Below are 26,976 nucleotides of genomic sequence, written 5' to 3'. Positions count from 1 at the left end.
AAAATCATGCCACTGCACTCCAGCCTGGGTGACAGAGTAAGACTCTATCTCAAAAAAAAAAAAAAAAAAAAAAAAAAAAAAAAAAGTACTGAAAATATACAAGTATGATATCTGACCACATGGAAGAAAACTAGAAATGTGTAAATAAGAGAAATTTATGAAATTTAAAAGTATGTGGAAATTAAAACATAGAAGCATAAATAACAAAATGTCAAAGAAAAAAATCACAAGAGAAATTCACTACTTTGAAACAAATAAAAGCAAAAATACAACACACCAAAACTTATAAGATGCAGCAAAGACGGTGCTCAGAGGGAAATTTATAGATGTGAATGTCTACATTAAAATAGAAGGTCTGAAATCAATAATACAACTTCACAAGTTGAGAAAGTAGAAAAAGCAAACTAAACCCAAAGCTAGCAGAAGGAAGAAAATAATAAAAATTAGAGCAGAGATAAAAGAAATAGAGAATAGAAAAAATAGAATCAATGAAACTAAAAACTGGTTCTTTGAAAAGGACAACAAAAATGACAAGCCATCACTAAACTGACAAAGAAAAAAAAAGAAGACCCAAATTATGAATAACAGGAATTAAAGAGGGAACACTACTACCAATCTTATGGAAACAAAAAATAATTATAAGGGAATACTAGGAATAAATACTAAATAAAGGAAAAATAATTTTTGAGAATACTAGTAAATATTTACTATGATCAATAAATATATATCAACAAATTAGAACATCTAGATGAATTGAACAAATTCCTATAAAAACTACTGACAATGACTCAAGAAACAGCCTAACTAGACCTTTACCAAGTAAAGAGAGTGAATGTCATTTTAAAACTCACCAGAAATAAAAGTAAGAGTCAGACGGTTTCACTGATCAATTCTCCAAATTTTTTTTTTAATTAACATCAGTGCTCCACAAAGTCTTCCAAAAATTTGAAGAGGAGGGAACACTTACTAAATCATTCTGTGAGGACAATATTATCCTGATACCCATACCAGGCAAAGACATCACAAGAAAACCACAGAACAATATCCCTTATAAATATACATGCAAAAATCCTCATCAAAATACTATCAAACCAAATCCAGTAAAATATAAAAACGATTACACATTATGTCTAAACGGGATTTATCCCAGGTATGCAATAGTAGTTTAAGATCCGACTCAATTAATGTAATATACTACATTAATAAAACTAAGGAAAAAACAATTACCAACTTAATTTAATTACACAGAAAAAAGAATTTCATAAAATCTAACATCTTTTCATGACAAAGACACAAAAACCTATAGCTAACATCACACTTAACGGTGAACATCTGAAAGCTTTCCCCCTAAGATTAGAAGCAATATAGGCATGTCTATTCTCTCAGCACTTCTACTTCACATTGTACTAGAGGTTCCAGCCAGGACAACTAGGCAAGAAAAAAAGCATCCAGATCAGAAAGGAAGAAGTAAAGTTACCTCAATTCTCAGATGATATACTCTTACATATAGAAAACCCAAAAGAATCCACAAAACCATTAGAGCTAATAAACAAGTTCAGTAAGATTGCAGAAACTCAAATATAAAGAAAAACAGTTGTGTTCAACACACCAGCAATAAACAATCCAACAATAAAATTAAGAAAACAATTCCATTTAAAACAGCATCAAAAATAAAATACTTAGGAATAAGTTTTTAAAAAGAAGTATAAGACTCGCACATTACAAACTATAAAACATTATTGAAAGCAATTCAAGACCTAAATAAATGGAAAGATGTTGCATTTTCACAGGTTAAAAGATAATACTGTTAAGATGGCTACACTCCCCAAATTGAACTACAGATTCAATGCCATCTGCATCAAAATCCTAGCTACCTTTTTTGTAGAAATTGACAAACTGACCCTAAAATTTTTTAGGTAACTTAATGACCATTTCTTTTTAGTCTCCTTTTCTGGGTCTTCCTCATTTCCCCAACTTCTAAGAGTTGGTGTGCCTGAAAGCCAAGTCCTTGGACCTTATTTTTCTCTTTTCAGTCTCATTCCCTTGGTGATCTCATCCAATCTCATGGTTTCAAATACCTTATTATAGGCTCACAAATCTTGAATTTTTACCTCTAGCTTGGACCTTTCTCTATACTTCAAACTCCTCTACTCAACAATGACGTGATGTCTCCATTTGGATGTCTAAGAGATATTTTAAGCTTAATATATTCAAAAGGAAATGTCTAATACCCTCTTTCCCTAAAAAGAATGACAACCTCACCCTTCCAGTGCTACACATAAAAACTTTAGAATTATTCTTCACGATTCTCTTTCTTTCATATCCTGCATCCAATTTATCAGCTATTGCCACTATCTTTAAAATACATGCAGAACATAATCTCTAGTACTGTAATAGTCGAATCACCATTGTCACTCACTTGGATTACTCCAAAAGCCTTTTAAGTGTTGTTTCTGCCCTAATCCCCTGTGGTTACGCCTCAACGCAGCAGCCAGCTCACATCATTTCTCTGGCTTGAAACCTTTCAATGGCCTCTCATCTTAAGCAAAAGCCTAAGTCCTTACAGGGGCTTGCCGAGTTCTACGTGATGTGATTCCCCGCATGTTCCCGGGTAACATCTTTTTCAACTTTCCCCGTTCCTCACTCTACTCCAGGCAAACTAGTCTTGCTGTTTCTCAAATAGGACAAGCACATTCCTGCATCAGGGCTTTTTAACTGCTGTTCCTTCTGCCTGGGACATTCTTCTCACATGGCTCACCCTTTACTTCTTTCAGGTCTCTCCTCAAATATAATCTCCTGAGTTAAGCATCCCTGATCACTGAATATGGAAAATAGCAACCCTCCTCCCTACCATTTTGCATCTCCTTACCTCCTTTAATCTGCTTTATTTTTCTTCATGGCATTTTTCACCATTTAGCATATCATATATTTATCAGTTACTTATTTTTGTCTATTACTCTCCCACTAGAATGTAAGCTGTATGAACACAGGGCCATTGCCAATTGTGTTCACTGCTGGTCCCTCAAGTGATTAGAGAAGTGTCTAGATCATAGACAATGCTCCCTAAAATGTGCTGAATCATTATTTACGTTTGTATTAGGTAGCATGTTAACTGTATTCAGATAATCTATTTACTTACTTTTATTTTGTCTTCCTGACCTATCAATTATTGAGAAAAATATTAAGTTCTTCCACCATTGTTGTACATTTGAAAAGTTCTTACAGTTTTGTCAAGTTGTGCTTTTAAAAATTAAGGCTATTTTATGAACTGAGTAGAAGTTTGAAATTGTTACTATCTTCCTACTTAGTTCTTTTTATCATTACCTAATTACCTTATTTATCCCAAATAATGCTTTTATTGCCTTAATGTCTGTTTCATCTAATATTAGTAAATACATCCTCTTTACAAATATGACAATATTTAATGCCAATCATTCTCTCCCCAAACTGCATTTTATTATTTTTTAATAATGTTTCCAATGTTGCTTTCACGTAGCTCAATTAGATTTATCTAATTTATATTTTTACCTTTGAATCTTGTAACCCATTCCTCCTCCTACTTTCAGTGTCTTTTTTCACAAGTACATCCTTCAATAGCTCCTAGTCTTCATTATTTTTTCTAAAAATGTTTCATTGTGCCCTCAATCCCTAAAGGTAATATAGCTGGGTACAGAATTATAAGGTTTTAGATAAATGGAAGGTAATTCTAGCAGCTTTTGAAAGAAGCCTTTATATGTTTCAAATTCCTTATGTTTCATTGACTTTTGAGCTTCTCTGATGACGACTCAACACATTATATTTATGAAACTTAAAGTTACAGGTAGAGGAGAATGATTCCTTTTTCCCCCATCTTAATTCTAAATGCCGAAACCAGAAACACCCAATTATGGTAACCAGTATGAAATACTGGCTTAAGAGGAATAGCTCATATGATGACAATACATATCCCTATAGAGCAGAAAGCAAGAGAAAACACAAAGGAAAAAGATTAGGAAGACAGCCACCCACCTAACTTTCTAAGATAGGTCTCATTAACATTAATTTTATCTTTTGTTATATGTGTTACAAATTTCTAGGACAGAGGTAACAATAAAGAAACTACTAAATTTCAGCCTTACACTAAATTTAATTTGGAGGAAAAAAGAATGTGTATTAAAATTACCTGCATAAAGGAAGAGAAAGGGAATGCATATACACTAGTACCCACTTATCCACAGTTCTGCTTTCTGCAGTGTCAGTTATCCATGGTCAACTGTGGTCCAAAAATATTAAATGGAAAATTCCAGAAATAAACAATCCCTACATTTTAAATTGCATGCCATTCTGAGTAGCATGATAAAATTTCTTGCCACCCTGATTTGTCCTTCCTGGGATATGAATCATCCCTCTGTCCAGCATATCCATGCTTTATACATCACCAGTCCATTAGTGACATAGTAGCTGTCTCAGTTATCAGACTGACTATTGCAGTATTACAGTGCTTGTGCCCAAGTAACGTTTATTTTACTTTCATTACAGTATATTGTTATAATTGTCTTATTTTATTATTATTGTTAATCTCTTACTGAGCCTAATTTAAAATTAAACTTCATCATGGATATGTATGTATAGGAGAAAACACAGTAAATATAGGGCTCAGTACTGTCCAAGGTTTCAGGCATCCACTGCAGATCCCTGCAGATCAAGAGGGACTACTATAACAACTTATAACAAAATAAGATAATAAAGGAAGGGTGAAGACAAACTGAGTTTGAACCAAGAAATACAAAATACCATTCTTCATTTCATAAAAAGGATACAGATTATATTTGCTAATTTTATAATTGATATATAGCATTAATGTATTTAAACTAAGATAACTGAAAAGCTTGCTTAACTTGCCAAACTGCTCCTGCAAGCCTGCTAGGAATGAATGAAAAATAAAGGGGAACTCCATAAAGTTGAAACAATGCAATGGCAGCAACTTAAAAAATATCAAAACGAATTAGGAAGACCATATGCAACCTGCCATATTGTAGTGCTGGTAACTGCTGTGGTTTGAATGTGTCCCCCCCGGCAAGAGCATGTGTTGGAAACTTTATCTCCAGCCAGGAGGTGGGGCCTAATTAGAGGTAATTAGGCCATGAGGATGTGCCCCCATGAATGCATTAATACTGTTGCTGTGGGAGTGGGTTCCTTATAAAAGGGTGACTTTGGTTCCCTTTTTTCTTCTCTTGCCCTCTTTTTGTCCTTCTGCCATGGGATGACACAGCAAAAAGGCCCTAGCCAGATGTGGTCTCTCAATCTTGGACTTCTTAACTTTCAGAACCGTGAGACAATAAATTTCTGTTCATTATAAATTACCCAGTCTGTGGTATTATGTGGTATGTTATAGCAGCACAAAACAAAGACAATAACTAAATGCCTGAAGCCAAAAAGCAGATAAATTCCATTTCTCATGGCTTAAGCATTTTAACTCATATCTTACACTAAAGAGGATTTACCTTTTTATTCCCTGAAATGTACTGCTAGCCATGTCTATGATGCCTCCAGTTGGCCTTGCTACCGCTCCTACTAAACCTTTCCCAACACCTTTAAAGAAACCAGCTGCTCCTCCTTTTTGAGCTCCTGGAAAGAAAAAAGAGTTTTTGACAATTGCATCCAAGAATGAAAACAGAATCAACTTAGAAAGACTTGAAAAGGAACTACTATACTTGCCTTTGATTGGTTTTGTAACAATTCCTGTTATGCCACTAACAAATCCCTAGAAGGAAAACACAACTGAAAATTTACAATACTTTTTTATGATGCCTAGAAGAACCAAGTTTGGATTATGCAAAAAATACAGAGTTCTGCTTTTTATATATCATAAGAATTAACAGATCTCCTAAGTATTTTATTTAAACAGAATGTTTTTAGAGGCTACTGACATGTTTTATATGCCACCATCCACTGCTCTTAAAATATCCAAATAATAATTTAAGGAGTGAGAATCATGTCTATTTCCTTATTCACAAATGTAGGTTTGCTTAAAAGATATTTCCCAAAATCTTCACAACCCTGTGAAATTTCTTACAGACACTAAGCCTTTTCCTCCACGAGTGATGCCTTCTCTAAAACCAGCTGGTTGCTTATTCATGGCTTCTCTTCTCTTCTGTTGGTAGTCTTCATCCATGGTCATAGCTGCTACCCCTTTAGCCATAGCACCGGTGATTTTGGAGGCAGCACCAGCCAATCCACCTGACAGAAATTATTTTATCTTTAGTAAAAGTAATGATGCCATTACTTTCTAGCACAAAAATATTTGGCAGATATTCTGTTTCTTACCAACAGCTCCACCAACTAGTGCCTTAAGTCCTAGTGCCATTCCCTCCACAAACTCTTCAGGACCCTGGATGGCTCCCTAAAGGGCCAAATAGTAAATAAATGAGTGAGTGAGTTATATTCACTTTTAAAGATGAGCTTACGGATATATACGAGGAAAGAGGTAGTTAACAAAAATGGATAATGTTGTCCCAGAGGAAGTAATATCAGCAAAAAGTTTCACATTAAAAGAATTCCTAGGGATATTTCTGGACACTGAAAGTGTGAAGGATATAACATTAGATGCTGACCCTTAGGAAGGAGTACGACAACTCACCAAAGTACAGAAAGATGCTTGGTCCATATTGTAAGTTTATGAGGAAAATGCAAGCACAGTTCAAACTACTCTTGATAAGTCTTTAACAAAAATTTCAAATAAATAAAACACTTTAAAATTCTTAATGCTTTTAATGTTTTTAATTACAATGTGCAAAGTTAATATTAATTTTACTTTTTTTATTTCCCTATACATTTATAAGTGAAAGTAGGAGTCTTTTTGGGAAAAAATTTTAAAGGACATAGAACAATCATAATTTTTCCCATTGATTTTTTTTTCTTTTTATTATTATTATTATTATTATTATACTTTAGGCTCTATGGTACATGTGCGCAACATGCAGGTAAGTTACATATGTATACATGTGCCATGCTGGTGTGCTGCCCCCACCAACTCGTCATCTAGCATTAGGTATATCTCCCAATGCTATCCCTTCCCCCTCCCCCAACCCCACAACAGTCCCCAGAGTGTGATGTTCCCCTTCCTGTGTCCATGTGTTCTCATTGTTCAATTCCCACCTATGAGTGAGAATATGCGGTGTTTAGTTTTTTGTTCTTGGGATAGTTTACTGAGAATGATGATTTCCAGTTTCATCCATGTCCCTACAAAGGACGTGAACTCATCATTTTTTGCTTGGCCAGGTGTCAGTTTGCATGATTATTTTTATAGTTCCACACTACTGTGCAAAGCAAGACGTGGTGATCTTCTTTCTACTTTATCCACCTTTTATATTCCAAGAGAACACTTACAATTCAGCGTAGCTTAACAAAGTCTTAAGTTTAAATTTTGAGGAAAAAGGTAAAAATGTCCCCCAAAACCTCTTACCATTGTTTGCTGCAAAATAATGTCCTTCTGTGTGTGTTCCAAAATCTGTTTGCACTTGTTAACTCAACAATAGAAATGTATTATCTATTCAAAAGTATTAGTGACATATTGCACAACCACAAAAATAACTATTTTACCTGGTAAGGTTCATAAAAAAATGCTTCCACACCTTCAGAAAATTCTCTAATTAAGCCAAACGGATTTCCCAAAACATCAAGTCCAAGAATGAGTACATACATCTGCTTAATGGCCTAAAAATAAAATATGAACATTAATCAATTCAGATAATTAGATCTATTTTTTTCTTATACATTATTTAAAACACACACCCAGTTTTCTCAGGCCAACACCTTTAATGCCAATTTCAACTCCTAAACCATCTCATTTTATTAATCACTACTCTTTTTTTTCTTTTTCTTTTTGAGACAGTCCTGCTCTGTTGCCCAGGATGGAATGTAGTGGCGCCATCTCGGCTCACTGCAACCTCTGCCTCACGGGTTCAAGCAATTCTTGTGCCTCCCCCTCCCAAGCTGGGACTACAGGCGTGCACCACCATGCCTGGCTAATTTTTGTGATTTTAGTAGAGATGGGGTTTCGCCATGTTGGCCAGGGTGGTCTCGAACTCCTGGCCTCAAGTGATCCACCAGCCTCAGCCTCCCAAAGGTTGGGATTACAGGCGTGAGCCACCATGCCAGGCCTATTGATCGCTATTCTTAGCTTTTAAAAAGTAACTTGGTATTATAGTATTAAAAATAATATGACATTATACTCATGTAAAGCTCTAGAATATTTAAAATACTTTCACTTTTACAATTATCTGTGACCGTTGTCATTACCACCACCATTTTATAGATTGGGGAAACATATAAGTCAGATGATACTCAGGGTCACATAGTGGGTATATGGCAAAAGTGGGAGAAATCCAAATCTCCTGAGTCATGCTCAGTGATCTGTCATACCATAGCTATATCAGATGCTCTCTAAGTTATATCCTAAAACACAGGAGTCTCTCTAGAAGTGGAAAAACATCTGTTAAAAAAATATATCTGGCTGACTTAACAACTAGTTACACTAAAAATATCCCATGTTCATCAGTTAGTTACTAATAGTTTCCTTGAACCCATTTTTTAATTAAGTGTGATAAATTAGTTAATATTTTATTTAAAGATTTATTTATTTCCAGTCCTTGCTGATCCACAAAAAATTTCCCTCAGTGGCTAAAAAATATAAGGACAAAAAATTCAAATAGTGATTGAGCTTAATTTCTTTTTATAATTCTGAGGAAAATACCCATGCTTTAATAATTTGAAAATGGCTATTTAGTTCCTCAATAATTCTACATTATGTATGTATAGACACAAAAGGTTTTACTAGTCTGTATCACTCTGTCCCTCTGTAATATAATCTTAGACAAACCTGTTTTGAATAGTGTCTTATGACTTCAGACTGTAGGTCGGATGTTGTATGGAACTGATAGTTGAGTTCAAAAAATGCAAGCCTGAAAAAAGCGTAAAAATATATTGTCCGTACATGTGTATGAAGAAAGTATTTTTAATATTAATGAGTGGCTTTATTTTCTTTAGAATCTTTTCTCCAAACCTTTCCTTCTAATAATTTTCCCATGCCAATCAGGAAATTTACCTTTTACATACATTTCTGCATATTCTAATCAAAGAACCTTCTAAGAATCTGATAAAAGACATGGATCTTATCTTCAGACAAGTCACCAGTACACATAAATTTTCATGTAATTTAGAGAATTCTGAGATCCTGTGAATCCCATTCATGTACCACTAGAACTTTATTTCCCAATTCTGTCCTATCGTGGCCCACATAGAAAATGTGTGACACACTGATAAAGAGGTTGCTCATGAATGGCCAGGTTCAGCTGCAGCAGGTTTTGCCTGCTTACTTATAACCCCATTCACAGAATACATATTAAGATTAGCTTACTTCTAACCCATCCATAGCATATACCTGATACAGTAACTGAAAAGCTCTATGCTTCTTGTTGCTAAGTAGAATACTATTTCTGCTAACATCATACCTGTGTACTTTTATTTGACACTTACCTAACTTTAGGTTCAGTGTTACCTCGTGTTGGACTTATTAATTCTTACGACTGTCTTAATAATCAATTCTAGATGCTACTTGAAAGGGTTATTCTCTTCTAAGTCTCAACTCAGACACTGAATCTCTTTGGTCAGATACTCTATGAGCTTCATTATGACTCATATTAAAATATAAATTTCTGATTACAACACTTAAAGTTGATCCTTTCATTTCCCCTATTATCGCATTCATTCTGTTCTAGCTGCATATGCTTTGAAGAGTCTTATTCCTATTAGCTTCAAAGCCATACATTTCAGGCACCATATCTTTGGGCATACACATCCTATCCTTCCCTAAGCCAGAAAGATCTTTTAAAATGTAAAACTTGCACGGCCTATGACTCTTTTTCTTAAGGAAATTGTTTAATAATTCTGTAATTTAGTAATTAGGGATTAGCAAATCATACGTTTGGTGTTATTCAGATTGCACTTCACTTGAATGCAAAAACCTCATTTTGCCTATGATCTGCAACATACTTCACACACTTTTTCATTTACGAAATTTTTAGGTACATATAAAATAGAAATATTTTCATCAATTTACAGATTTGAATATTAAACATACTTAAAAACTACATCTTGTACATCTGTCAGTGTAGCACCAATACTCTTCAGCAGAAGATTTAAAGAATGAACTGGAATCAATCCTCCATTTTGTTTTGAATCTTTAGCTTCTTCTCTGCCGGAACTCAGTGAAACACTTAAATGTAACTAAAAAGATAAAGAGATAAGTATTTAAAAGTATTTTTTTCATATTGACAATTTTAACTCTTAAAAATCAGTTTAATTTTAAATTCACTACACCATAAATAAAATTTCAAAGTTATCTGGATTATGTTAAAATTACTAAGTAGAAATATGAAGAAATTTAAAATCTAACATAGCTCTATTTAAATCTTCAATTCAACAATTTAAGATTACATGATATTTAACCCTATCCCATTCTTTTGGCAAACCTAAGAAAATATTAATTTTTATATATTTGTTAATAACATTAAAAATCTAAAAGTTGAAGCTGTTGAAAATGACTCAAATACATATGGTCCCCAACTTATATGACTTATGTTTCACTTATGATTTTTCAACTTTACAATGCTGTAAAAGCAATACACCTTCAGTGGAAACTGTACTTTGAATTTTGATTCAAAACTCTTTATAATAACTTTATTAGAAAATAAGCTTTGTGTTAGATGATTTTGCCTAGTTGTTTTGAGCATGTTTAAGACAGGCTAGGCTAAGCTTTAATGTTCAGTAGGTTAGGTGTATTAAATGCATTTCTGACTTACAAGATTTTCAACTCATGATGGCTTTACTGAGATGTAACTCTGTCATAAGTTGAAAGGTATTTGTATCTCCAAAAGTATATGTTTCAATTATTTCAGAAGTTAATAGCCAGTTAAAAAACACTTTTGTATTGTATTGCATATATACTCTACATATATGGTTGTTTAATAATTTTCTTCAATTATTGTATAATTAGCTTACAGGAATTTTGCATTAAAAACTAACTTAGATTTGATACCATTCAGTCTTCAGTTCTTAAGGCTACTTTATAAATTACTCTAAAACTAATACACAAATCATCATATGCAAAATTTTGAAAATTGTCACCTAACAGCTTAACAGAAAATCAAGGTAAAATAATGTTAGGTCAAATTATAAACATAAATACATGCTATAGGTGGCTCCACATGACAAAAAATTATTTAAAAATAAATAAAAATGTAAAAGGGTAATTCCTTTGTTACTTAGTTTAATTGTATATTTACAGATTTTATATATTACTGAAGAACACAATATAAATGCTACATCAATTTGCTATTACCTAGATTATCAAGGACAATAAAAATGACTTTCTCCTACCTTGATAGGAGATATATGAAAATATTCATAGAGGCTGACTTGTGATTGATCTACTAATGAGGCTGTTTTATATTCTTCTTTGAAAGCTTCTATATCTTTATGAAAAAGCTCAACCTATAAAAGGAACACAAAATATTAAAACTAAAGGGACCTACCTGCATGAGATATTTAAGCAAATAGAAGACACACTGCCAAAACTCTTCTATAAGATCCAGACTCAACATGGCTTATGATTGCCTCAGAAGAGAAAGTAACATCTCTATCTATAGGACAGTTCTGTCTGCCACTGACAAACTAACAAGCATTATCTTCTATATTTCTATCCAAACCATTAAGAGACACTAAGCTTTTCTCCATGTGACTATAAATCTTATCCCAAAATGACATTAATCCATACCATCAACACTCTCTTGGGTATATTTGTTTCTTTAAACATAATCATACAGTCAACTTGTATTTTGTAGTCTACTTGTAATTGCTTTAATGCAACCTACACAGATCAGTAATATAATAAAATAAAGAAGGTGTTGAAAACAATTTTGTATTAATTGATTAGTGGTTTCATTCTTGATATTCATCAATACTTCTCCTTTAAATGCTCAGATGGAAGTAACTTCTATGTGTTGAAAAATAAGCCCCAAGATTCACATTTTAACATATTCATAAAAACATAAAAAATGATAGCCTTATAAAAAGTATATTCGGAAATCAATTTCTGAGATGACAGTGGGAAGCTCTTCAAACCAGCACCCCAGCTAAACTGATAAAATTTAAACAACAACAACAACAAATTTAAGGCCTCTAGGAAGGGTTTTAAGGTCATAAGCAAATGAAGAAAGATCTATTTAAGAAAATCTGAAGAATTTGGTAAGAAAAGTGAATCCATGGTGTTTTAACAAAGGCCATTCCCTCTGTCCCCTCTCCCAGACTAATGAGCCAGAATTCTACTCTAGACTAGTATACCCAAGAACACAGAGCTCCTTCTTGGCCCAGTCCTCAATTGGAGGACTTCCTTCCTGGGAAGAACAGGACGTCAGCATTTCTGATCCTGTTCCCAGCTACCTGCTGCTGAGGTTAAGTTATGGTTGAGTGCAATTGTGAGGTGGGGGCTTCCTTTATGGCTTTTTTTTTTTTTTTTTTTGAGATGGAGTCTCGCTCTGGTCACCCAGGCTGGAGTGCAGTGGCGCGATCTCGGCTCACTGCAACTTGTGCCTCCTGGGTTCAAGCGATTCTCCTGCCTCAGCCTCCTGAGTAGCTGGGATTACAGGCACCTGCCAACACACCTGGCTAATTTTTGTATTTTTAGTAGAGATGGGGTTTCACTATGTTGCCAGGGTAGTCTCGAATTCCTGACCTCAAGTGATCTACCCGCCTTGGCCTCCCAAAGTGCTGGGATTACAGGCGTTAGCCACCGTACTTGGCAGGGCTTCCTTTCTCTGTCCAGCCTCTGTGCATGGTAAAAAAGCTCTGCCTTGGGTACAGTACCACTGAGAATACTAGAGTTCTGATCACTCTTGCCCAGGCCTGTAATGTGGTGGTTCCATGCCAGCAAAGGCAAGCTGAGATCATCTCAGGCCACTGCTCCTCTTACCCCACCACACACAGCGCTCAGCTCCTAAACTGGGGTGTTACTCAAATAGAAGGGTGTCACAACTGTCCCCACCGCCAGTTTCAGAGGCCTGGTTTAGGGATTTTTGCTGATGGGGAAAGTAGGTTTTAAAACAGATAACTATTAATCTCTTCCCAAAGGAACTAATTTCACTTATAACATACAGTGCAGTTTGAGCCTAAGGGCTCTCAGAAACAGCAGATGTGGTGAAAGACAACTAAAAGGAAAGTCATTGATTTATACAAGATACTGGCTAACCTGTAGACCTACTAGTTTGCAGGAGAAAATCAGAGAAAGTGACAAATAGGAGTTTTCCTGGGGTCAGAACACAAAACACAGAAACATGGTGACACCCTGTCTCTACTAAAATTACAAAAATTAGCAGGGCATTTTGGCACACGCCTGTAATCCCAGCTACTCGGGAGGGAGGCTGAAAAACGAGAATTGCACGAACCCACGAGGCGGAGGTTGTAGTGAGCTGAGATTGCTTTTGCATCATTGCACTCCAGCCTGGGAGACAGAGCGAGCCTAGGTCTCAAAAAAAAAAAAAAAAAAATTAATGTAATAAAATATATCAATAGAACAAAACCCAAAAAGTGTACAATCATTTCCATAGATGCAGAAAAAGAACGACAAAATATATAATCATGATTAAAAACACTCAACCAACTAAGAAAAGAACTTCCTCAACCTGAAAAAGGATGTCTAGGAAAAACCCAGGGTCAATATCATACTGAAAGACTGAAAATTTACCCTCTAAGATCAGACGCAAAAGAAGAATGTCTGCTCTTGGCACTTCTGTTTAATGTGTCACCAATATCTAGACACAACAACTAGGGAAGAAGAAGAAACAAAGGCATTCAGATCAGAAAGAATGAAGTAAAACTACCTCTCCTCTCAGATGACATGATCTTATGTATAAAAATCCCAAAAGAATATACGGAACAATTAGAGCTAACAATCCAGTAGGGGTGCAAAATACAAGATCAGTATAAAAAAATCCACTGTATTTTTATACAGTAGCAATGAACAATCCAAAAATGGAATTAAAAAATCAATTTTATTCATAATACTGTAAGAAGAATATAATATATAGGAATAAATTTAACGAAAAATGTGTAAAACTTATACTCTGAAAAACAACAAAACATTGTTAAAAAAATTAAAAATCTACATAAATGGATAAACATGTCATGTTCAAGGACCGAAAGACCTACTACTGTTAGGATGGCAATACTTCCCAAATTGATTTACAGATTCAATGCAGTCTCTATCAGATGTCCAGTTGACTTCTTTGAAGAACCTGACAAGTTGATTCTAAAATTCATATGAAATTTCAGAGGACTCAGAACAGTCAAACCCATCTTGAAAAAGGAAGACAAAGTAGGAAGATCATACGTCCCAATTTCAAAACTTAATACAAAACAATACCTAAGACAGTGTGCAATGCACAAGGGCAGATGCACAGATTGACGGAATAAAATCACGTGTGTTGTTAACTGATTTTCAACTAGGGTGTCAAGACCATTCAAAGAACAAATAGTCTTTTAAAGAAATGGTAATAGGACAACTGGATAGCAACATGCCAAAGAATAATTTGGATCCTTATACACCATATACAAAAATGAACTAAAAACTGATCAAAGACCTAATCATAAGAGCTAGATCTTTAAAACTCTTAAAACTAAGATATTCATGTCCTTGGATTTGGCTAAAGATTCTTAGAAATGACACCAAAAGCATGAGCAACAAAAGAAAAAATAATATGAACTTCATTAACTTTAACTTTTGATCTTCAATAGACAACATCAAGAAAGTGAAAAAGCAACACACAGAATGAGAGAAAATATTTGAAAATTATGTATCTGATGAGACCTGTATCGAGAATATGCAAATAACTTTTACAAGAAAAAAGACAAATAACCCATTAAATAATAAGCAAAGGATCTGAATGGACATTTCTTCACAGAAGATATGCAAATTAACTAATTAACATATTAAAGGATAATCAACATATCAAAGATGCTCAACATCACTAGTCATCAGGTAATTACATGTCAAAACCACAATGACAAACTATTTCACATTCACCCATTATGACTGCTAGAATCAAAGACACATAGTAACAAGTGTTGGGGATAATATGGAAAAATCAGAGCCCTCATATGCTCTGGTAAGAATGTAAAATGGTGGAGGCACTTTACACAACTGTCTAACAGTCCCAAATGATTAAATATAAGGTTACTATGTGATTGAGCAATTCCACTCCTAATAAATTTTATTTCTTTTGGCTATATACCTAGGATTGGAATTGCTTAATCACATGGTGATTAAGTTTAAATAGTTTCATTTAAGACTTTAAAGTTTTTGTCCAATAAAAACTTGTACACAAGTATTCATTACATTATCCATAAGAGCCAAAATGTGTAAACAAACAACCCAAACGTCCATTAACAGATATATGGATAAACAAAATGTAGCCCATCTATATAATGGAATATCACTTAACCATAAAAAGGAATGAAGTAGATACATGCTACAACATAGATGAACCTTGAAAGTATTATGCTAAGTCAAAGAAGCCCTTCACAAAAGACTACACAGTGTATGATTCCATTTGTATGAAATATTCAGAATAGGCAAACCTAAAGACACAAAGTGTATCAGTGGCTGCATAGGCAGTTCCTTTTGGGGATGATGAAAATGTTCCAGAATTAGAGAGTGATGATGATTGTACAACTTTGTGAATACATTAAAAGTCATTGAACCCTATCTTTTAAATGGGTGAAATGTATGGTATGTGATCTATACCTCAACAGACTGTTACTAATTTGCTCTTTCTCCATCCATGAATCTATGAGGGCAAGTAAAAAACAGACTATAGCTGACCCACTTTATAACTATGATTTTATGGTCTTCCAGTCACCAAGATGATAACACCTTTTAATTTTCCTATCCTTTCTCTCATTAAATATCCTGGACATACCCTAAATTTCTAAATTATTAAAGTGAAAGCAAAGCCAAATTAATCCAGGAAAATAAAAGAGGAAAAAAGCGATACGAACATGACAAATTATCCTTTTTTCCCTGCTATTCACCCCAAGCCTTTCCTCCTGTTTGCTAATTTTCTATCATCAGAAAATAAGATTTCTAAAAAGGTATGTACCACAAGAGAGTAATAAAATTTATTTAATTGTATTTTTAAAATGGGACAAAGTCATTTTAATACCTTTAAAAATTTATAATAATATCTTTTCCCTAATCCTTTCCATCAAATGTTATTATTTTAAGTCTTACCTCTGTATTTTCAGTCACCTCAGCTTCTGTCATAAGGTCTGTTAAAGCATAGATAAACCCAAGATCTAACCTGAGATCCATTTCTTGAATCAATACTTTGAAATACCTATATTACAAAGTAGAAAACATTTTTTAAAAATCATCTATTAACAACTGTATTACAAAAATTAGATGAGAAAAAAGTATGAGATCAATATTAGAACTTTGAAACAGGACTATTTAGTTGACTAAATTTTAAAAAATCATGGAACATTGTTAATAACAGCAACAAAGTCAAAATATGAAAATGGCCCTAAAGAGGAACCAGATAAGTAAACTGTCATACAGAGTCATAAAACAGAATATTATATATTAGTGATAATGAATAAACTATGGCTACATACAACAAAATGAATACATTTTAATAAAAATGTTGAATGAACAAAAGCAAGTCCCAACATCTATTTCCGGCCTGAAACAATTTTCTAAAAATTAGAAAAAAATTAAAACTAAAAGGCATAATGTTTAGGTACACATGCACAATAAAACTATATTTTAAACAGCAAGGAAATAAAGATAGGTTATCTTGGTGATAAGGTAAGGGAAATTAGATAGGAGATTATTACATAGATGTCTCAGTCCATCTTCTGTTTCTTGGAATGGGTAGTGAGTGAAGACGAAAATATTATTGTTTTCCTTTTTCAAAACAATATATGATTATAGACAACCCCAAACAAAAAAAAAATACAAATACAAGAGAATAATAAAATATCCAAAATCCAGAAACAATGATTGTAAATACCTAGATGTATTTCATCCAGAGCATTCTTTTTTTTTTTTTTTGAGACAGTCATGTTCTGTCACCCAGGCTGGAGTGCAGTGGTGCCATCTCAGCTAACTGCAAGCTCCGCCTCCTGGGTTCAAGCGATTCTCGTGCCTCAGCCTCCTGAGTAGTTGGGACTCTGGGCACGTGCCACCACGCCCGGCTAATTTTTGTATTTTTAGTAGAGTTGGGGTTTCACTGTGTTGGCCAGGCTGGTCTCGAACTCCTGACCTCAAGTGATCAGCCTGTCTAGGTCTCCCAAAGTGCTGGCATTACAGGTGTGAGCCACAACATTATATTTTTTTATTTGACCTTTATAATTAATATTTTATGCTTAAATCTTTGACTTGTCTAACATTTAAAGAGTACAAACAATTCATATATTTAAATCAAACATTAAATAAATATACAAGAAATGTATTAAGACACTTACTTAATACGTGATATCTGGGAATGTCCTGCAGATCTCATGACAATACTGACATCCGTAAAGGGCTTTGGTGCTGTAAAGGTTATAAATATAATTACTCCCATGATGCTTTAAGCAAAAGGTAGACATTTTCTTCCAATATACACCACAATGGAAAATTAAATCATTTACTAAATAATAAATATCAGTTAAAATTACTGATATTGGCAAAATCTACTACAATCTTAATTTCAGACTCTAGCACTGTTTTTAAAACTATCTATAGTCACTCTGAAGATAACTAATTCTACAATTAGCGGTTTAGAAGTATGCATTAGAATCATCAGGGAAACTTTGTGAAAACAGATTCTGGGGACTTGCTCCGGACCTCTAGGTGGAAGGGCTTACGCTCTGAGCGGGTTATAAAGAGTACTCCCCCCAGGATAGTTTAGAGGTAGTGGTGTGGGGTGGAGGTGGGAAAGCAAGGGGAGAAGAAAGTTAAGTAGGGTAGTGAGGAGGGAAGAGAAAGTAGGGGGAAGAGGGATATGCAGGAAAGAAGAAAGGCAAAGGGAAAGAAAAGGGTAGAAAGGACTTGTCAGTTATTCTTATTTGGAGAACATAGGACAGTTTCTGCTGTTAGAAAACACTCTAGATTTGAACTTCCTTATTGTTCATTCAAAGGCTTTAAAGGTTTTTAAATCACAGGTTTACAGATTATCTGCTTTTTAAATTAATATTTCTAAAAATTTCAATATATGTTTCTAATTAATCTTTTCTTCAAGATTCACTCAAAATCTTATCAAAGTTAGTTGTGTACAGTACTTGCTGGTCCTTTTTCAAGCAGTTTAATTTTCCAATGATCCTATAAAAATTAAACCCAAGAATGGTTTCACTTCATATTTTTATAGTAAAGTAAATCAAATAGCTAATACACCTGCTTTTATGGAAATCTAAAAATAAAAACAAACCTGAATCCATGGTGACTGACTTTGGAGGTTTAACAGGATAAAACACAAAGGGAAATACAGCACCATGTATCTGATTTTGGATCTAAGAAAATAAAAACACATCAGTATATTAATATGTCAATTGTACAACCTGACCGGAATAACAGGATTTGAGAAACAAAAAGAATCAAAAAGTCTAGCGGTGGCCAAGCGCAGTGGCTCATGCCTGTAATCCCAGCACTTTGGGAGGCTGAGGTGGGTGGATCATCTGGGGTCAGGAGTTTGAGACCAGCCTAGCCCACATGGTGAAACCCCGTCTCTACTAAAAATACAAAAATTAGGTGGCCATGGTGGTGGGCACCTGTAATCCCAGCTACTCAGGAGGCTGAGGCAGCAGAATCACTTGAACCTAGGAGGCAGGGTTTGCAGTGAGCTGAGATTCCGCCACCGCACTCTAGCCTGGGCGACAGAGGGAGACTCTGTCTCAAAAAAAAAAGTCTAGCACAACATTGAAACTGAATACTAGATAAAGAAGACCATGGGAATAGATCTGGTTTCTTACTGCGTTCCTTTAGAATACAGTTTTGCCTCTATTTCCAGAAAGACTTACCTGTATTCTGTAAATCTGAATTCTAAATGATGATTGATGTGCAGATGTGTTATATTCCACTTTTAATGCTGGAAGATAATTTCTTCGTAGAGCTATTACATGCGGCTGCAGAATTTTCATGTTATGACCAGTAGGTGTTAGGCGAACCTGAAAAATATGTTCCCCCAAATGAAAAAATTAATTTATCTATAAATGACTAGAATTAGAAATTCATACCAAAAACTTTTTAAAACAGTAAGCTACATATTTGTATTAGTTTAGATTTAGATCTTAATATCCCATGTCCATAAAATTCACATAAGTATTCATAATTCTTACAAAGCTTCGCTGCATCACTTTTTACATAAACGTACGAAAATTTACCACAATAAAAATGAATAAAGGAAAAATAAAATACTTAAAGAAAGTACACTGGAAAAATAAAACATTTTTAAGTTTCCTGCTAACCCAAAGAACAGACCATTAGCACCTAATATCTTAAAAGAAAGTTTTCCTTTTTTTTTGAGACAGAGCCTTGCTGTCAGCCAGGCTGGAGTGCAGTGGGGCCATCTCGGTTCACTGCAACCTCCACCTCCTGGGTTCAAGGCATTCTCATGCCTCAGCCTCCTGAGTAGTGGGGATTACAGGCGCCTGCCACCATGCCTGGCTAATTTTTGTATTTTTAGTACAGACACGGTTTGCCATGTTGGCCAGGCTGGTCTCGAACTCCTGACCTCAAGTAATCCGCCTGCCTCAGCCTCCCAAAGTGCTGGGATTACAGGTGTGAACCACTGCGCCCAGCCTGATTTCTTAATATAGATAAACACCTCTTTAAAACATTTTATACAAGGTATGTATAACAGGATTATTTTGTTTTATAAGGAAGCCAAACTTCCCTTAAATTTCACTAGTGATTCACCGAACTACAACAGACAAAAAATTAAAACTTCACATCAGTACTTAAAAATATTACCGGAACGTTAGTGTCCAACTCAATAACCTTATCTTCTGAAGGAGAAGATTCAGTATATTCCTTAAATTCTCTCTCTAACTTCTCAGTGTGCTTTACACTCATTGGCTTCCATCTTGCCTTCTTCTTGGGCTTTGTTTCCCAAACCACATCAGAACTTATTGAAGAAAGCAAAAATCATAGTATTTAATACTAAGTTATTAACATATTTATTTTAACTGGTTTATTACATGAATTACAATACCTTCAGTAAAATTTCAGAATAGCCTCAATTACAAGTGAGCATATTACAAATTTAAAAACATGAATTCATTCAACTACTACCTATTAAGCTACTCAGGCACTATTCTAGGTGTTAGGGCCGTTATCAGTGAATATCTCTGCCATTCTGGAGCTTCATTTTAGTGGGAGAGTGAAAATAAATAGTAAACAAAATAAATTAGTAAAATTTAATATGTAGGAGGTGAAAATGCTTTTGAAAGAAGAAAATGTAGACAAGGCAAGGGGGATCCAGAGAACTACAATATGTAAAGTGGTGGGGTCTGCAGTATTAGAGTGGTCAACGGGGGACTCATTGAGAAAGTGAGATTTTGGCAACCTTAAAAGGGCTGAGAGAATTATCCAGCAGACAAGCGGTGGAAAACATTTCAGGTAGAGAGGCCAGCTAAAGCAGGAGGCACACTTGCAGTATATGAAGAAGAGCAAGGAGGCTGGCATGTCAGGAACACATTAGGAATAGAAAATAAAGTAAGACTTATAGTGGGGGGCCAAATAATGTAAAGCATTGCAGACCACTGTAAAGACTCTGAGTTTTATTCTGAGTGAGATGAGATACCACTGATCGGTTATAAGACAACTAGCAACATAATCTGACTCACATTTCGTTAAGAATACACTCTGTGTTGAAGTGGATGGAAAGAAAAAAGAGTGGAGTCAAGATTAGAAGCAGGAAAACTTGTTAGTGTACTACAGTAAGCCAGTTGAAAAATGGTGATGGCCCTGATGAGGCTATTAACAGTGAGATACTAGAAAAGTGGTCAGATATATGTGCACTTTGAAGGTAGAACCAGCACAGATCTTCTTGATGAATAAGGTCTGGGGTGTAAGATAAAGAGAGGAATCAAAGACAATTTCAATATTTCTGGGCTGCATAACTAGAAGGAGCTATTTTTTATTAACTCTGATTGGAAAGCTGGAGTTTTGGTAGAAGGAGGAAATAAAAGGTTTAGTGTACACATATGAAGTTTAAGAAGTCTCTTAGATATCTGAATACAGATTTTGCACGCCCAGTTGGATATATGAAGTCTCAAGGTCAGATGACAGGTGTGACAGAAGACATACATAAGAGAGAAATTCTGGGCAGTATTTGAAATCATAAAACTGAAATCCACAAGAGAAAAGGACCAGGTCTAAGAGCCTCAAGGCATTTAGCCAATGTAAGCAGTTGAGAGAAGACAAGCAACCAATGAATGAGACTGGATAGGAAGAAAAACCAAGATGGTGAGGTATTCTGGAAGTCAAGTGAAAGAAACTACATCAAGGAGGGATCTGTGTTAAATGTTATTAAGTAAAGACTGGTAATTCTACACTGGATATGGCATCATGGAGGTCACTGGTAATGCTGACAAAACCAGTTTCATGGTGTGTTGAAAGCAAAACCCTGTTTGGAGTGGTTAAAGAGAAAATGGATGAAAAATAGTTGGAGAACACAGGATATGTTAAGTTCCTTTGAAACAGACAGTACATTTGAGGAGTTTGGTTATAAATGCAAAGAAAGAAATGAGCAACAGGTAGCAAGGAAAGCAGGCTCAAGAGAATTTTTTATGTTGAGAGAAGTAACACTGAAACAATTCAGTAGAGACCCAAAAGCTGTTGACTTAGGAGAGACGAAGAAGAGGACTGCTGGAACAATGTCCTCAAGTAGGTAAGAGGAAATGAAGTACAGTGCAAAAGAAGAGAAAAATCTGTTTAAACAGGAGCACATATATCTACTGTAAACTGCTGAGAGTATGTCAGTACAGCAAGTAGTATGCAAATGCCGGTAGATAGCAAGCTGTGATATTGGGGGGTGAGACAGGTCTCTGGAAGTTTGCTTTTGATGGGTTCAATTTTTTCAGTGAAGTGGAATGCAAGGTAGTAAGCTGAGAGAATGGGGATTTGAGGGGAGACAAAGTATAAAATAGTTATCTAGGATATAGAGTGTGAATGGAAGAAATCTAGTTGTACTGAAATTAAAATGCTGAAAGGCCTTAAACAACTTAAATAAAATTAAACAACTTAAATATTTAAGTTGTTTAATTTTATTTAAGCATTCTATTTGTTTATTCCTTATAGAACTTATATTCATTTAATAAATAGAAAGGTAGAGACCATGTATTATTCATCTTTGCATTAACATCACCTAGCTTAGAAGACAACATGTAATAGGTCTAAAGGTCTTAAAAATCTATGGTGTATTTGATCTATTTAAATAGTAAAAACATTTTTGAGAATAAAAATTCTTAAGAATATAGATTTTAATATTCCTTTTAAAATGGCATTGATTCAATTCAATAAGAGGTCAGGGGCACGTATAGATTAATGTACATAGAAAACTAAATTTACATCTGTATCATATACCTTTATATATATTCAAGAATTTAATTCAAGAAAAGGATAAAAATTACATTATCTTGGTTATACAGAAGAAATATTCTCACATTAAGCACTAATATATGTAAATTAAAACTTAACTGTTTATGAAGAGGAATAATACGGACATAAGGGAGAGATAAAAGATTTAATGGTGATGTCTTATATAAGAAATGATAAATACAGTGATCACCTTATTAGATCTTACTAGATCTTAAAGTGCCAAGGTCAAATTAGAAAGTGATTGTCTTTATGTTAATCCTCCAACAGCTACAGCATATGTACCCTGAACTGTGCTAGATGGTAATGGAAAATGAATTAAGCATTTTGTATGATACGCAAAACATACTTTTGGTAAGATGAATAAATATAACTTTTTAGATAAGTGGAAGGATTAACATAATAAGGAGTTTATAAATTTGATTTCTGCCATATCTTTATTTCAAAAGGCAAAAAATTCCCTCAAGCACATTTAAAACTAGCATTACCACAATATCAATGAATAGTCAAAGCACAAAACTGAAACTAAATCATTTTAGATTTTACAATAACAATTTCTTAACAATTAGAAACTGATCATTTAAATGTATCCAAAATTTAATGCATCTAACCTTGTAATGCCTATATAGGCTACTTCTTGCTTTGTGTAATTGTTGACAAGAGAAATTCCAACATCTTGTAATGCCACTGCAATTTCTTGCTCTGCTAACTCTGCTTTCTCACTTTCATATGTTACTTTAAATACCTTTGGATCTTCAGTGAATAAAATAATGCGTTGTAAACCTTCAAAGAATGAAACTAAATAAATTGTCTTTTTCCCCAAATCTATAGGCATCATCATATCCTAGAATAAAACCACCAAAAAACAAAAACAAAAAATTAGAACTTGGTCCCAAAGAACATGAAATTTAGATTTCACATTTATAAAATGAGACTATTAATGGCACCTACTTCATGGGGTTAGTGGCAACTAAATGAATTAATATTTGTAGAATACTTGCAAATTTACATTATTGAAATCATTTGATGTTATCTGTTATAAAATTATTACTCATAAAGACAGGCCAATTGTTTACTTTTTAATTTAAACATTTTAATAAAATTGAACCTTCCCATGTAGGCTAATCTGTAACACAAAGTATTTTTTTCTGCTTTATTCTAAGACTACAGCAATGTGATATGCATTAAAATTTGTTTCAGTCTGAAATTCACATTTCCTTTCATAGCTGAATCAAACAGGATAAAAAATATCTTGTATCTCAATTGTATGTTCTACAAAGCATGTATATTCATCATGAGGCTAATTCTTCAGGAATCTCACATAAATGTGCTGATATCAGGGTTTTGAGGGTCAATGACAAGATAAACATAGCAAATTCTCATAATTAATATTCAGCCATTAATTTCTAGTTAATATTCTGATTTTCAGAAAATTTTACTATATAGTATACCTTCACGTTACAATATACAGAAATTTAAAACTGTGAGTTGTTACCATAAAATAATTATCTGGGGATACTTACGTTACTTATAATACTTTCTAAGTATATATATGTATATCACTAAAACCACATTGAGAAATCAAGAAGACTAACTTATTTCACTGAAGTCTTTCTAATATTTTACAGTGAATGCCTGATTTATCTTTATAAGCTTCAAACTATCACTATGATATAAATATGCAAAGTACTAATCAACAGATCAAATGAATAAGACTATTTTTATATCAAAGTACAATTTTTTTTCCTGAATAAATCTAGTAGTCATGCAATTTTAAAACTAAAAGTTAGGCCACTTATAGGCAATCCTCTTAAATACAATGTAAACAATACCCACAGCAGACTCCTCAACAGCAGCACTGAAAGACAATGAGAAAATACCACCTACTGATAAGCAGGAAGAAAAAATCACTAGTGGTAAGAAAAAAAAAACATCAGGAGTCAAATTAAGATGAATCTTGAAGGATTAAAAACTTTTAAAAATTTTCTGAAAGTATTTAAAATGTTACCAGAAAATATATGCGCATAACTTTATCATCATAGCTTGCCACCCAGAAATAAGTTTGTTTTAGTTCACTCAGTGGATCCTTAAATATTCCTTACAGAAGCTAAATCTACCTAGTATGATTGTCAATGCAGAGAACATATTTGTTTTCCAGGTGAATGCTGAAAGCACTTCTCTAAACACAACTTTATTCTTTATAACACAGTAGAAGCAAATGATGTAAACAAAATAAGACTACTTTTGGTTTTAAACACTTTTGGTTAAGTCAATACTTGAATACTATTTTGAACACATTTGGCAGTTTTTAAGAAGTGTGGCCACAAACAGTCCTTAAAACTAGGAAGGCTGAATTGTTTTTTGTGTTTTTTGTGTTTTTTTTTTTGAGACGGAGTCTTGCTCTGTCGCCAGGCTGGAGTGCAGTGGCGTGATCTTGGCTCACTGCAATCTCTGCCTCCCGGGTTCAAGCGATTCTTCTGCCTCAGCCTCCTTAGTAGCTAGGACTACAGGCACCCGCCACCATGCCAGGCTAATTTTTGTATTTTTAGTAGAGACAGGGTTTCACCATATTGGCCAGGCTGGTCACAAACTCCTGACCTGGTGATCTGCCTGCCTTGGTCTCCCAAAGTGAATTTTTGTATTTTTAGGAGAGACAGGGTTTCACCTTACTGGCCAGGCTGATCTCGAACTCATGGCCCACCTCAGCCTCCCAAAAGTGCTGGGATTACAGGCGTGAGCCACCGCACCCGGCCCAAATACCTTTTTTAAAAAAGGCTGCTGGGAACACCATAATAACCCAATACTTACATCCTTCTGTGTTACTTCACCATGGCTTTTTCTACATCTCCACTTCAGCATTCTAGAGCCCACCGGATCAGCCCATGTATAAAACACTGCTTTACCAGGAGGGAGGGAATCTTCTATTTCACTGAGAGAACTGACACAGTAGCAAAAATATGCGTTAAATTAAATGCAAGTCCACGAACAGATTAAAAGAACTAAAATAATACTTCATTAATTCTTAGTTCACTAACTGAGATCTGTGATAGTTCTGATTAAAACAAGGCTGAAATTCTTACCTTATACAATTAAAAAAGGGTTCACTAATGAATATTTCTCATTATTTTCCCACTTAGAAAATATATGTTCTACTTAGGAAATAAAAGTCTTCAAGTCTTTAGAACTATTTTGTCAATTTTTTAATACAAATTAATTATGGAAAATTATTCCCACTATTTTACCCTATTTATACCAATTCTAAGATAATTTAATTGGTAACTCTTTCCTAAGTATTGGTCTTACTAGAGCAAAAACAAAGTAACTAAATCATTCTTTAAAATCACTAAACATGAAATACACATCTAAGAAATTCAATTGACAAAAAGATGCTCAGAAAGAAAAAAAATTACAAAAGTTATAAACCAAACAAGTAATAAAATATACCTCTTCTGAGTAGAAGAAGGAATTAACTCTGCAGATTTAAAAGACTTCACTGCGTATCAGACATTAATGAAAACAGTATCATTCTAGACGTATCTTTGTAAGAAAATAGGGGGAAAAAAAAACCCTAACACATATCTAGGAAAATCATAGTCACTCGCAAGAAAATAAAAATGTTACTCTCACAGTTCAATGATGTTTAACGTCAAAAAACGATGGCACAATACCTACACAATTTTGAGAAAAACGTTATCACTTAAAATTTTATGTCAAATTGTCATAAATTTGTAAGAATAAGACATTTTGAACAAGCAATAGCATAACACTATCCACAAATCTTTACTAAAAAAATAACTCAGACTTTTTCCAACCAAGCTAGAGACGAACTCAGAATAACATTTTAACAACTAGGATATAGAAATATTGAAGAACCCGTGGTGAACAACTAAACCAGTTTAAGAAAGTCATTTTTTTGTTAAAACATTAAAATCAATGCAAATACCAAAACGGCCTTGAATGAAATAATACATATTTTGAAAAGCTAACCATTTTATATTAATCTGGTTGAAAAAATCCTAAATTATATTCACAAGAAAGAATTTGGAAAGAGGTTGAAGAAAAGGTAAAAAAGCATTACAATTTTTTTTGCGTAAGCTAGCAGATACTGTTTCAATCTTAAAATTGATTTTAAATGTATCAAAACCTTCAATAACAAAAAAGGAATTATCCATAACCAAAACAGAATATGTATTTTCCAAAAAATTATTAGAAGACAATATACTACAAAAAATATGGTAAGGAATTATAAATTAGTTATTACAATGATTACAAATGGGTTGAGGATCGTTATCAGAAGATAAACT

The 26,976-nt window shown here is 34.0% G+C and overlaps 1 protein-coding gene across 12 annotated transcripts in view; it reads right to left on the bottom strand.

Annotated features, from left to right (window-relative positions):
* Positions 1-26,976, bottom strand: part of VPS13A (vacuolar protein sorting 13 homolog A) — a 245,159-nt gene that overhangs the window by 38,332 nt on the left and 179,851 nt on the right. For 11 of the 12 annotated variants that reach the window (XR_010136525.1, XR_008509734.2, XR_008509735.2 and 8 more), the window contains 15 exons: positions 25,481-25,610; positions 23,284-23,516; positions 20,045-20,198; positions 19,093-19,239; positions 18,504-18,585; positions 17,560-17,629; positions 16,325-16,430; positions 11,419-11,532; positions 10,121-10,266; positions 8,861-8,942; positions 7,582-7,695; positions 6,307-6,382; positions 6,056-6,219; positions 5,698-5,743; positions 5,484-5,607 (listed from right to left, as the gene is read on the bottom strand). Coding sequence is in view for 6 of the 12 variants with exons in the window: in XM_054520069.2 (XP_054376044.2) it covers positions 5,484-5,607; positions 5,698-5,743; positions 6,056-6,219; positions 6,307-6,382; positions 7,582-7,695; positions 8,861-8,942; positions 10,121-10,266; positions 11,419-11,532; positions 16,325-16,430; positions 17,560-17,629; positions 18,504-18,585; positions 19,093-19,239; positions 20,045-20,198; positions 23,284-23,516; positions 25,481-25,610 (1,788 nt within the window). In the remaining 6 variants the exon portion in view is untranslated. Of the gene's footprint in view, positions 1-5,483; positions 5,608-5,697; positions 5,744-6,055; positions 6,220-6,306; positions 6,383-7,581; positions 7,696-8,860; positions 8,943-10,120; positions 10,267-11,418; positions 11,533-13,780; positions 13,861-16,324; positions 16,431-17,559; positions 17,630-18,503; positions 18,586-19,092; positions 19,240-20,044; positions 20,199-23,283; positions 23,517-25,480; positions 25,611-26,976 lie in introns of those variants that run through there. The other variant, XR_010136528.1, reaches the window with a different exon arrangement.

The sequence above is a fragment of the Pongo abelii genome, chromosome 13, assembly GCF_028885655.2.
Source record: "Pongo abelii isolate AG06213 chromosome 13, NHGRI_mPonAbe1-v2.0_pri, whole genome shotgun sequence".
NCBI classification, from domain to species: domain Eukaryota; kingdom Metazoa; phylum Chordata; class Mammalia; order Primates; family Hominidae; genus Pongo; species Pongo abelii.
The sequence above is the reverse complement of the archived record's forward strand: the minus strand, read 5'-3'. Positions and strand labels throughout refer to the sequence as shown.